This window comes from Balaenoptera physalus (assembly GCF_965194825.1).
Source record: "Balaenoptera physalus genome assembly, chromosome: 1".
NCBI lineage: Eukaryota > Metazoa > Chordata > Mammalia > Artiodactyla > Balaenopteridae > Balaenoptera > Balaenoptera physalus.
Genome location: NC_138882.1, coordinates 31,885,916 through 31,900,026, shown reverse-complemented (window position 1 = coordinate 31,900,026; position 14,111 = coordinate 31,885,916). Strand labels below are relative to the sequence as shown.

Below are 14,111 nucleotides of genomic sequence, written 5' to 3'. Positions count from 1 at the left end.
AATTAGGTCCCATTTGTTTATTTATTTATTTTTTTATTTTCATTATGCTCAGAGGTGGATCAAAAAGGTTCTTGATGTGATTTATGTCAGAGAGCCTATGTTTTCCTCTAAGAGTTTTATAGCATCCGATGTTACATTTAGGTCTTTAATCCATTTTGAGTTTATTTTTGTGTATGGGGTTAGGGAGTATGTTCTAATTTCATTCTTTTACATGTAGCTGTCCAGTTTCCCCAGCACCACTTATTGAAGAGACTGTGTTTTCTCCATTGTGCATTCTTGCCTCCTTTGTCATAGATTAGGTGACCATCGGTGTGTGGGTTTATCTCTGCATTTTCTATCTGGTTCCATTGATCTATATGTCTGTTTTGTGCCAGTACCATACTGTTTTGATGACTGTAGCTTTGTGGTATAGACGGAAGTCAGGGATCCTGATTCCTCCAAGTCCTTTTTTCTTTTTCAAGATTGCCTTGACTATTTGGTGTCTTCTGTGTTTCCATACAAGTTGTAAATTCTTTTGTTCTAATTCTGTGAAAAATGCTATTGGTAATTTGATAGAGATTGCATTGAATCTGTACATTACTTTGGGTAGTATAGTCATTTTGACAATGTTGATTCTCCCAATCAAAGAACATGGTATATCTCTCCATCTGTTTATGTCATTTTTGATTTCTTCCATCAGTATGTTATAGTTTTCTGAGTATAGGTTTTTGCTTCCTTAGTTAGGTTTATTCCTAGGTATTTAATTAATTAATTAATTTATTTGATGTGATGGTAAATGGGATTGTTTCTTTAATTTCTCTTTCTGATCTTTTGTTGTTAGTGTATAGAAGTGAAACAGATTTCTGTGTATTAATTTTGTGTCCTGCAACTTTAATCACACAATACCTTGCCTAACTTGTCAGTTCCATAGATCAAAGAAGTAGAAGTGAAGAATACATAATTAACAGATGACCATATCTCTTCCCTGCTTCCCTTTCAGTAATCTCCTGAACTAACTCTGTGACCAAACTGTGTGAAAAGATAACATCTAGAGGAAAATCATGAGGAGTCCACAAGCCTGCACACAGTGGGGGATTGCAATGATTCTGACCCCCATCTCAATAATTACCTGAGATTACTTCTCTGTTTGCCTTTAAGAGTGTTTATGGCTGAGCAGAATTTTCGGAGGTGGTTTTTGGGGAGCACTGAGTTCAACATCTCCCCAGATTGCTGGCACTCTCATTAAAGGCACCTTTCCTTTCTACTGACATTTGTGAGTATGTAATTGATTTTGTAAGCAGTGAGCAGCAGGACCCAATTCATTCAATAACATTTTTATCAGTACGTTTTGTGTCTTGAAATGACAAAAGCTTGGGACATTTTATAAAGGAGAACAATTTGTGCCGATATTTGTATTTTTAAGATGTCATAAATGCTTTAGCTCTAAAATTAAAAATGAATAGTCTTAGACAATAAATTAGTTCTATTTATTGAGTAAATGCATTTTGTTTTTAAGACATAATTTGTTGTTGTTTTTGCTAAAACTAGTTCATGGTGAATATTTAGTTTATAAAATAGATTATATTACCAATACTACCCTTTATAACTACAGTAATAAAATATTAAATATAGATTTTCATTTTTATTAAGAGAGATGTATGGGAGTCTATCATCTACACAAATTAGATTACTGCAAAGTGGCTGGATCAGTGAAGATTTTCATTTTGTTCATTTTGTGGTTTAAACTTTTAATTATTCCAGATAATCTGTAATTTTGAATCATGATGGGACATTTCTGGTAAGATGTGACATTTTATTTTTCTTTCTGAATCCACCTCTGATTTTGATCCAGGGCACATCAATTTAGAAATGACCACTGATCATGATAGCTTTTGGGAAAAAATGTTGGAACATAACATGAAAATTATGTTCTTTACAGGTTTATAGTAGAACATATACAAAATTTAAGAACATGAGAGGCTTACTAGAATTCTGCTTAAACACACTTTTATCTTGTTTCTCTGCCCTTATATCATGCTTTTCCAATTGAGAGTGCCAGGTTTCTCTCCCTTTCCATTCTAGGGCAGCTCCAAAGCTGCCTACAGGGAAATCAAGGGGAAAACAACAACCTCAAAAGACACTAACAGTTGCTTTTCAGATACTCTCCAAAGCCCAGTGTGAAGGGAGAACACATAGAGCAGAAAGAAGCAACTTTATGTTTTTCATTTCTCTTAGATGTTGGCTCAGAGACCATCCCAGGATTAAATACTGAAGAAAAAAAAAAAAATGAAAGAAAAGCAGATACAAAGTAAACAAAAACAACAAGCTTGGTCATGATCTGTTCATTTTTCCCTCTATAAAAATATGCTCTCTGACTGTTGGTCCATCCTATAAGTAGCTTGGAAATTGTTACTGCTGAACAAAATAAAAACCAACAATTCTTCCAGAACTGTGAGAAAAAAATTTTTTTGTTGTTGTTTAAGCCATGTAGTCAGTGGTATTTTGTTATGGCAGCCCTAGCAAACCAATAGACATTAAAACCACAGATCCAGGAAACTCATATAACACCAAGCATGATTAATACCAAAAACACTATACCTATATATATCATATTCTAAATGCAGAAAATCAAAGACAAAGAGAAAACCTTGAACAAAGCTGGGGTGGGAGTAGGAGGGAACACCTTACATATAGAGGACAAAGGCTAAGAATTACATCAAATTTTCATTTAAAACTCTAGGGCAATCTTAAAAAATTTAAAAAGAAGTATAATTGATATACTTAGATAGGAGAGAAAACTGAATCATATAAAATGCTCAATTAAAATCAGGGAAGGCAGAAAAGGGGTGGAAGAAAAAACATAAAAATAAAGCAAGACAAAGAAAAAGGGAAATGAATAGAAAACAGTTACAAATATGGTATATATTAATCCAACAATACTAATAATCACTTCTAGTGGGAATGGTCTAAATATAATAATTAAAAGACAAAGACTGTCAGAGTGTACTAAAAGCTGGATCTAATTATGTGCTGTCTATAAGGAACCCACTTTAAATATAAAGACACAGATAGATTACAAATAAAGGGGAGGAAAGACATGCCATGTTAACACTAATAAAGAGAAAACAAGAGTAGTTAAATTAATTTCAGACAAAGTAGACTTCAGAAAAAAATTATTAGGAATAAATATGGGCATTACATGATACAGGAGTTAATTCTCATGAAGACATAAAAATCCTAATGTTTATGCTCTTAACAACAGAGCATCAAAATACTGGAGGCAAAAACTGAGAGACTTAAGGAAAAATAGACAAATAACTATTATAATTGAAGACTTCAACACACATCTATCTGTAGTTGACAGATCCACTGGGCAGAAAAATCGGTGAAGACATAGTTGAACAGAATAGCACCATCAATCAACTGGATCTAATTGACATTTATAAAATACTTCATCCAACAAAAGCTGAATATACAACCTTCTCAAGTTCCCAGGTAATGCACCAAAATGGACCACATTCTAGGCCATAAAACACACTTTAACAAATTATTAAAAGTAGAAATCATACTAAGTATACTCTCAGACATCAATGGAATTAAGCCAGAAATTAATAACAGAAACACAGCTAGAAAGCCCTCAAATGCCTGTTATTAAACAACACACTTGTAAGTAACATACAGTCAAAGAAATCCCAAGAGAAATTGAAAAATATTTTTGACTAAATGACAATAAAAATACAACTTAATCAAAATCTGTGATGCAGTGAAAGCTGTGCTTAGAGGGAAACTTATAGCATTGAATATATATGTTAGAAAAGAATAAAGATCTAAAATCAATAACCTAAGCTTCCAACATAGAAAACAAAAAAAGAAAAAGAAAATATTAAATCCAAGGTAAGCTGAAGAAAATAAATACTAAAAATTTAGAGCAGAAATCAATGAACTAAAAAAAATGAAGAAGTCATGAACTTGAAAACAGGAAACCAATAAAGTAATTCAACAAAACCAAAAGCTGGTTCTTTGAAGAGATCAATATTAATAAACCTCTAGCCAAACTAAAAGAAACAAGAGAAGACACAAATTACTGACATAAGAAATACAAGAGGGGCTCTCACTACTGATTCCATTGATTTTAAAAAGATAATAAGGGGATATTATAAACAACTCTAGCTCACAGGTTTGATAAACAGATAAACCTAGATAAAACAGACCAATTTTTTGAAAGACACAATCTACCAATACCGACACAAGGAGAAAAAGATAATATGAATACGCTTACATTGATTAAAGAAATTTAATCAGTAATTGATAACCTACTAAAACAGAAAGCACAAAGCTAATATGGTTTCACTGGTGAATTCTACCAAACATTAAAATGGAAGAAATAATACCAATTCTCCACAATTGCTCCCAGAAAATAGAAGCAGAAGGAATATTTCCTAACTTACTCTATGAGGCCAGTATTATCCTAATACCAAAACCTAAAAAGGCATTACAAGAATGGAAAACTACATATCAATGTTCTCATGAACATAAATGCAAAGATCTCCAATGGGGTGGGGGAGGGATAAATTAGGAATTGAGGATTAACAGATGCACACTACTATATATAAAACAGATAAACAACAAGTGTTACTGTATAGTACTGGGAACCACATTCAATAACTTGTAATAACCTAAAATGGAAAAGAATCTGAAAAAGAATATATGTGTGTTTTTTACATTATATATATATATATATATATATATATATATATATATATATATATACATGTGTATATAACTGAATCACTTTGCTGTACACATGAAAACACTGTAAATCATCTATACTTCAATTTTAAAAAGATCCCCAATAAAATATTAGCAAATCACATCCAACAATGTATACAAAGAATTATACACCATAGCCAAGTGAGATTTATTATTGTTACAAAAGACTGGCTGACTAAAAATCAATTAAGGTAACCCATCATATCAACAGAATAAAGAAGGAAAACCATATGATCATGTCAATAAATGCAAAGAAAGTATTTGATGAAATATAGTACTGATTATAAACAGACAAAAACAAATAAGTAAATAAAACTCTTGAAAAACTAGGATTGGAGAGGAAACTTCCTCAACTTGATAAAGAACATCTACAAAAAACCTAGACCTAACATGATAATAAATGGTTAGAAACTAGATGCATTACTGTTAAGGTGAGGAACAAAGCAAGGATGTCCCCTTGCACCACTCCTATTCAACATCTTACAAGACATTCTAGCTAATGCCATAAGACAAGAAAAAAGGAATTAAAGGTATATAGTTTGAAAAGGAAAATAGAAAACTGTCTTTGTTCACAGATGACAGATATTTGTCTGTATAGAAAATCCAAAGAAACAACTAAAAACTCTTAGAACTAAAAAGTGATTATAGCAAGTTAATGTTATAAAATTTGCTTTTCTATAAATCAGTGATGAGTAATTGGAATTTGAAATTAAAAACATGATGCCATTTACATTAGCACACAACTGTAAATAGTGTGCTAAATAAAAAGAAAACGTACTTAGGTATAAATTTAACAAAATGAGTACTAGATCTTTATTAAAAGTCCAAATTCTGATGAAAAATATCAAAGAAGAAATAAATAAATGGAAAGATAATCCATGTTCATGGATAGGAAGACTCAATATTGTCAAGATATCAGTTATTTCTAATTTGATCTGCAATCCCAAATTCCAGCAGGTTATTTTGTGGGTATTGACAAACTGATCCTACAGTTTTTGGAAAGCAAAATACCCAGAATATATAACATAATACTGAAGAAGAAGTACAAATTTAGAGGACTGACACTATCCAATTTCAAGACACACTATAAATCTATAGTAATCAGGACAGTGCTGTATTAGAGAAAGAACAGACAAATAGATCAATGGAACAGAATAGAAATAGCCCCACATAAATATAGTCAACCAATATTTGACAAAGGATCAAAGGCAATTCAATGGAGAAAGGATAGTGCTTTCAACAAATGGTGCTGGAACAAATGGACATCCAAGATGTTCTTCAACTGCATTCAAAGACTCAGAAGGAACTAAAGTGAATAAAGCTAATCTGAAAAGGCTCCATTCTGTGTGATTCCAACTATATAACATTCTGAAAAAGGGAAAGCTAAGGAGATAGTAAAAATAGCAGTGGTTGACAGGGGTTCAGGAGGAGAGAGGGAGAGATGAACAGGTAGAACTCTGGGAAATTTTAGGGCAATGGTAGATATATGTCATTATACATTTGTCAAAACCCACAGAATGCACAATATAAAGAGTGAACTCTCATGTAAACTGTGGACTTTAGTTAATAATAATATTTCAATATTGGATCATCAATTGTAGCAAATTTACTACACTAATGTGACATATTAATAATAGGAAAGAGTGTGGGTGGTATTGAGGTGGTTTAGGGGAATTCTCCTACTTTCTGTTCAATTTTTTGTATACTTAAAACTGTTCCAAAAACAGAAATTTAAAAAATTCTTCTCTAAAACATGGTTTTAGGAGCCACTAACACCTACTTCAAAAATAGACATAGCAGGGATAGAGTCATCAAAAGTGAATGGCAAAGGTTTTAGGTGTTCTATGTAGGACTATTACATAGAACTGTAGAGGCTCTATTAAAGGTCTTATGAAACAAACAACTTAAAACTTAAGTGCCAAAGAGAATGAAGTAGGAACCGCACTACACCACACAATTTTATTAAAGGGATGAATATTTTGGAAAGCATTTCAGTGTCTTAGGTCAAGAAACAAACTAATTTTTAGAAAAGTGAAGTTCTTCTATTTTCCCCCAAATCTTGAATTCTCAGTTTTTCAATATTATATATCATGGAATTATTAATATACAAAGATTTAAGGCATTGGTATTTTGTCAACTATGATTTAAGACACAGACATGAAGTTGTATATGCTATTAATTTGATTTTGCTCATGCATTTATTTTAAAGTTCACTGATTTATTGTGTATTCAATCTCTCTAATTAATCATAAATTCCTTGTCATCCATCCCCAAAATGCAGTATTTGGTTATAGCAATCTTTATACCAAAATGTTAACTAACCAACTTAAAATCTTTCCCTGAAGGAAAAAATTACTATTTATCTCAAAGCTGCTGTGATTATTTTATGTTAGCATACAATTGCTATGATTGGCCAACCAGAACTCTAATATTATTTCAGCATGGTTTTGACAGGTGGGACTTAGTGATGTCTAGTTCTTAGGGTCAGTAAGTGGAGTCTCTCTCCCTAGGCTTGAAAGACCTCACAACATCCTGGAGAAAATAACAGGCCTTTGGTTGAATGTTTTCGGAGGCACAACCATCATCCTACAAGATAATGCAAGTTCCGGACAATTTTCATTGTTAAAAGGTCCTTATGTTGAGAACACCTCTGCCTTTCTGCAATTGTCATATGTTGGTCTCAGTTGGCCCTAGGATGAGATCAGTATGGCACTTGCCTAGGGGGCAAAAGTCAAGGGAGTGCCAAAAAACTCACTAATCAAGAAAAATAATACTTTAATGTAATATATGAAAAAACAAAACTGCAAAAAATTCTACAATGAACAAAATATAAAAGTATTCAATAAAGACATGCTCCAACAGGGCTAGGATTTGGGTGAAGTGAGTGACGTGAGTCATACAAGTATAGGGTCAGCTCCTGTCTTTATTGGAAATTTTGATTTCTTGGGGTTCAAGTCCTATGTGAACATTGGAGATTTAACTCTCAAAAGGAGCCAGACGAAAGACACTGGTCAATGTGTGATCATCTGTAGGAACTTCAATGTGCAATGTGTGTGCTGAAGAGATATCAGTGAACTTCCTGTCTCTCGCTTCTGTTTCAGTTTGCTACCACCACTACTGTCTCTACTTCTTATCACAGTTCTCTTAAACTTCCTCATGTCTTGGCCTCCAGCCCTCATGGCAATCCCTTTATACTAGATGATTCTTGATGCAAATACACCTGGGAAGTACATTCCCAACTCCATTTTAATTGGCTTGGATTGGAATATTTTTTTGTACTTGGGTGAACAATATCAGAAATCTCACACAACTTGATTTTCATAGTATGGTGTTTTTTCATAGCCCTTTAGTCCATATTGGCTCGTCTTAGTCATTAAACATGATCAACATATTCTATTTTTCTACAAAACCAAGGTAACCATGGAAAAGTGTTTTTCCACATAAACTGACCTAAGAGGTTTATGTTCTGCAGAGACTTCCTAGTAAGTTTGAATTGGTGATGAAAATAGACAGCAGATACTAACAGAATATAAGAAACCATTCTTTAAACCTGCTTTAAGCAATAAACTCCTGTCTGCCCCAAGCTGTCTCAGAATAAACAACCTAAGTAATCACTATTATTTCTATTGGGCCCCACACCCAACTACATCACAGTATCAACATCCTCTTTATAAGCAAGTGTTCATACTTTATAAATGTTCTTTAAATAAACGGTGGTAGAAAATTCAAAGTTGGATAATTTGAATTGCTTCTATACTTGCACCTAAAAAGAAAAATCATAGAAGACAAAGCATCATTGCCTGTAGGAGTGGTACAGTGTCTGAGATCATTATCATTTCACTTCCTCTCATTTTTTCTATAACTTTTTATTGAGTAATTATTTTATTCTTCATTTGTATATAATCCAAGCAAATGAGACATAAACAGGTATATGTTTATTCAGGGGGGGAAACAAATAGAATAATAAAGACTATGCTTATTTTTAGTTAAAAATTGCAGGCTCTCCAGGTTTCGGGAGAAAGTTTAGAAGATGATTCCCTTTGAAATGGACACCAATAAGAGCTAATGTTAAACTGAATGACATTAATAATTTTGAGATGACTGACTTTGAGGGATGTTCTGTAAATGATTTTCTGTGTAAGCCATGCCATTTCCTTGGCCTTACCACAGAAACATTAATCTACTGTGAAGTGTTGAAACATGAACTGCAATCGGGAACCCTAACATATTTATGAAAAACACAAAATATGGACTAAGAGAACATTAAGAATTTGCTTTTCTGTAAGGAACAGAGGCAGTTTACCTGTCAGGCAATAATGATGACGACCGAAAACAATTTTATTAAGTATGAGAGGAGCAATACCAGTTTTTTTAGGCATATTAATTTGGGTTATTTCAACAACTTTAGAAAGTCAGTATTATTATTTCTGCTTGAAAAGTGAGCAGACTGAGGCTCAGAGACGTTACATGCTTGCCCAAAGTCACACAGTTAGTATGTGGTACATCGTTGTGGCAGTATCTGTGGTCAGGTCTGTCTGCCTCCAACACCTGGGTTTTCCTCCATGAGCTCCTTCTCAGGTGTCCAGGTATTTTCTCCACTAGAACTTCATACTCTTTGGTGAAATAATTCCCAGGTATCATCCCAGGTTGGACAAAATACATCACAAAGTTCTCCAACTCAGATCCACAAATCGGCAGTATTTTTTTTTTTTTTTTTTTTTTAATTAACTTCTTTCTCCAAGTGCGTCAGTTTTGAAGAATGTGTACCCTGGATGAAAAAAAATCAACATTCCCACTACTGGAAAGGAATCATCTGTTCTCTCTATTAATGGTTCAGTATTCTGGTTTTTAGATTGTCTTCCATAAATTATGTTAGTTTGAATCTTTGGTTGGCACCTGACCACCCTTGGATGAACTATGAAATTCAACTTTCTGAAATGACAAAAATGAGGGATGACTCCATGGGCTTTCCTATGGTTTTCTTACAAAACGCCTCTCCAAGAGCCAACAAAAGCCAGATTGCTGTGAAGTTTCTGTCTTTGAACACGCTGGCACTCTGCCTCAAATGCCTTCTCTGCCTTGTTTCCTGAAAAATCTCCCCTCCTTTAAAATCCAACTCAGATGCCCTCAGTTCTTTTGTGGAATCACTCTGGAAACCCTCAAAGTCACTCTCTTATTCTTTTAAACTTCCATATATTTTATACATACCACTATTATATTCACTCAGCACTTCACAGCAACTCCTTCTGTATAATTCCCTTTTCTCGTCTAGCCTATGAGTTACTCAACAGTGTAGATAAAGTCAGAGTCTCCTTGTTATCCCAGCACCTACTATAATGTTTTGCATTGGAACAAATCCTCAATGAATACTTGTAGAAATGACATTTAAAAACCATACATACAATATTATTTTTGAAAACTGTAGCCTTCAGGAAGATGTAAGAAGATGAGCAGCTATTAGGGGCCTATTTCCTTGAAGAGCTTAACTAAAATCATGGTTGTTGAACTGAGTTCATTCTAAGTTGACTGAAGTTGATTCACTATGATTAAATTTCCTATTGTATCTTTTCTTTTGCTTGCATTTGGCCTTTCATGTTTAACAAAACCTTCTGCTTATAGAATCATAGGATGCCTCAAATAATAGTGAGAAAAATGGAGTCTGGGAAAGGCAAGGGATTTACCACAAATCATAGCTAAATAGGAGAGGTGAACTAAAACTCTGGCTCTCTGAGCCCCTTTGTTACTCTTTCTAGTAGACCAAGGTGGTACAGAAAAATAATAATAATAACCCTTTTAAGCTTGTTTATAACTCTTTCATCTATTCAGAAGAAAGTATTTTTTTAATAGTCACAGGGGGCACTATAACATGGAATAAGCTGCCAGCAGGTTTGGTGACTTTCCAAACAAGGCCATTCATAAATTCAATGTTAGAAATATTAGTCCCATACTGAAAACTGTGGTTTTCTTTTCTCAGTGACAAATAATAAAATGCAAGCATGGGTTCATCCATACACACTAGTTGTCAATAATAAAATGAGGAGATATTGCACTGACCATAGTCTGTGTTTTCTGGCTCCCAACAATTTGATGGCCAAAAATAGGGTGTCTGTGGAATGAAAAGAAGTGGAACTTAGGTTAGGCACATAAAGAATTAGTGGGGTTCCTGGTTTATGAGCTGTGTTTATCTTCAGCAATTATCTAGAATAGTTTGCTAACAATGTATGTTTTATTATCCAGAAAAAGTACTCAGAGAGGCATTGTAAGGTTTTTCTTTTACATTTACTTTGCTAAGCAATTGTTCAGCCTCCAAATAGGTGCCGCACCAGCAGGTATTTAAAACAGTGTACATTTGCTACAATTGTATGTCATCTGACAAAAAGGTAAAAGGACTGATTGCATTATTCAAATAAAAAGTGTTAATCCACAAAGACTGAAAGCAAAGTATTATATTCAGGAAGACTCATGATGAGATATGTTTAAATTTAGCAAGTTGTTTTTTATGATTTATGTATTTCATCATTGCCCTCAGTAGATCCAAAAGCTCAACCGTCTGAATCTTTCCTTAAGATCTGGCAATCATTTGCTTGGTTCTATTAATTATATAATGCAGCTCTCAACATTATCCAGCTAGATTAAAACAACTTTTCCCCCTCACTTTAAAAAATATTTCTTGATAGAGACACTTATTACTCTAAATTTTTAAACTGCACAAGTCAGAGATGATTTTTTTTAAACTAATATCTTAGTTGATTGCTTAACAATAGACAGATATATGATTCTGTGAAATTCTAGAAACTGATTGATGAAACTACAAAGAAAATGTCTGATTGAGAAAACCCAATTATTATCATCAGCATGTTATATTTTCTGACAGGGCTTTTCTAGCCCTGATGGCAGGACATGCTTGGCTCCACACCCCGAGGATACTCCATCACCACCAGTCTACTCTTTCAAACTGTTTCCTTGGATGATGATGGCTCTGGGATTCAATGGAACAGTGACTGCAGACATCAGCCTTGTGGGCTTAATTATATTTATTAGTCAATTATATTAACAATCTGTGTGTAACACGCATATTTAGGATAATCTCTGATTACCTGTTTGATAATTCTGCCTTCTAGAAGAGGGATTCTCAAGGAGGGGAAAAGGGTAATTGGGAGAACTGCTTGAATCTCTGGGAGAGAGCCCTTCCAAAGTGTTTAGGACTCCCAGGGGATTTGATTTACCCTCTACGCTTTCTTGGGAATTGCTCCAGTATCATAAAGAAGGCTACTAATACTAATTTTGTATATATGTGAACAAAGTGACAGAAGACATTTAGAGGGTAAAAAAGTTGAAGCACTAGATAAAGGGGGATATCAAGGCTTTATACAGCACCCCCTCCTTGGCAAATGAATCCACTTAACCTAGTCTGAGAGTAAAACTGGGTCACTACTCTAGGAGAACCATAGAGAGACAAAGTAGTTAAAAATCTTCCTTTCATGTGGGCTGCTAGTTTTTGAGATACTTCTCATAGAATGCATTATTCCCTTTGGGTTGCTTCTTTATTTTGGGAGGTGTGTGTGTGTGTGTGTGTGTGTGTGTGTGTGTGTGTGTCCACGCATGCGTATGCATATCTATTTATCTAACTCTAAAAATATATACTCTAGTCAGACTGGTCAGACACATACTTTTTTCTCAAAACCACAAGGACTGTTTTCAATAGCATTCTTATAATTTTTCTTTATTTTTCTAACATTTACTTTAGTGAAATGTAAAAATAAATGAATGAAGCTATTTTATCCTGTGATATTATGTGGAAAAGGCACAAAACCAACACTCTTCACTAATATTGCAAGGTTTTTTTTCTAGGAAAAATATTTTGATTTATAGTAAAAGAAAATTTAAATAACAAACCCTTATAGTTTGTTGGAATTTAAAAATTTACTTTCACAGTTAAACTAGGCTTTAGGACATTTTAATGTATGAGCTTCTCTGCTTTTCAGAGTTTGCTCCTTTAGCCGTGATAAAACAGATCCAAAACTGTCTAGCCATGGCTCGGTAACCTTTGGCACCTATACTAATGTGATGGAAGTCATGAAAGTGACCTGGATAATCATGTCAGAACTCAATTTCAGTTAGCTAAGGAGGATAATTAGACAATTGCAAGTTTACAGTAAATACAAAAATCATATGATTGAAAAATTGAGACAAATTTACTGCGGCATACCAGTGAAATTAAAGTAAGAGTTCTGTTTGCCTCAAACTCATGCCCCAAAGCTTCTTTAGATTCCTAATGATGGTTAGAATCTCAGTCATTCACCGGAGCAATTGTAAACACAATATTGCAAGTTTCCTATTTTAACCCATGATTTTTAAAATCCTTCCATGGAGTTGAATTTCAATTCAATGCAATAAAGAACTTAATGCTGCTTGGAACCAACACAAAAATGGAAGTAAACACCTTGAACAATAATGTATTTTCTGTTATTAGAGCTGTTCAAATATAAACTAATTAATGCCTTGGTAGACACTGTGGCAGGAATTAAATTATCCCTGAATTTTCTGGGGTTTCTTTTGTTTGTTTTTAGAACCTTGGTTTTTAGATTGTATGGTTATTAGATTTACAAATATGTCATGTTTCTATCCTATTTTGAATGTGAGTGTGTCATTAAAATATCTAACATTTAATATTTAACATTAATTCATGTAATTTAAAAGATTATCTATCACCTCTCATCTATTTAGGCATATTGAACTTGATAATCTTTTGCCTATACCTAGTAGTGATGTAATTAGTTTATCATTTGCGCTCATTCCCTTGTTTAGTTGTAAAGCTCTTTAAAAACAGTCTCCCCTTTTCTGCAGAATGCAGGGTGATCCATTCCCAGCTTTGCTCATCTTTGACCCATGAGCATGACAATAAAACCTTGTCTGCCTACTAACTTCAGTCTGGGAATGACAAGAGCAGAGTTAAAGGTTGTAAATTATACAAATTCAAGACATCACCACTAATTTTAGGCCATGTCTCAGCTAGTTTGTTTTGAGGGAAATTTTTGAATTAGATAATTGTCAGCAGATAGACTATATTCAATGCTTCCCTTATAAATATATTATTTTATACACAGATGATTTCACTTGTAATATTGATAGCAAAGATGGATAAAAGTTGGTATTTTTGTTAAAAAAATACATTTCATTTAGAATTTGTAAGAATGTTTTAGGCCTAACGTTTACTTAGAGTCTGCATATGAAAAACTTGTATAAGAAAATAAAATTTTATGGAAAATGTAATCCTGCAATAGCAAAGTAACTCCTTTTAAAAAATCAAAAAGTGTTAGTAACACATACATAATTTGTTTGCTAATCACTAATAATTTCTA

At 33.5% G+C, this 14,111-nt stretch overlaps 1 protein-coding gene across 7 annotated transcripts in view; it reads right to left on the bottom strand.

The window, feature by feature from the left end:
- RGS7 (regulator of G protein signaling 7) overlaps positions 1-14,111 on the bottom strand; it is a 552,379-nt gene that overhangs the window by 128,898 nt on the left and 409,370 nt on the right. For all 7 annotated transcript variants that reach the window (XM_082470550.1, XM_082470546.1, XM_082470551.1 and 4 more), the window contains one exon: positions 10,804-10,855. In XM_082470550.1, coding sequence (XP_082326676.1) covers positions 10,804-10,855 — 52 coding nt within the window. The remainder of the gene's footprint in view (positions 1-10,803; positions 10,856-14,111) is intronic.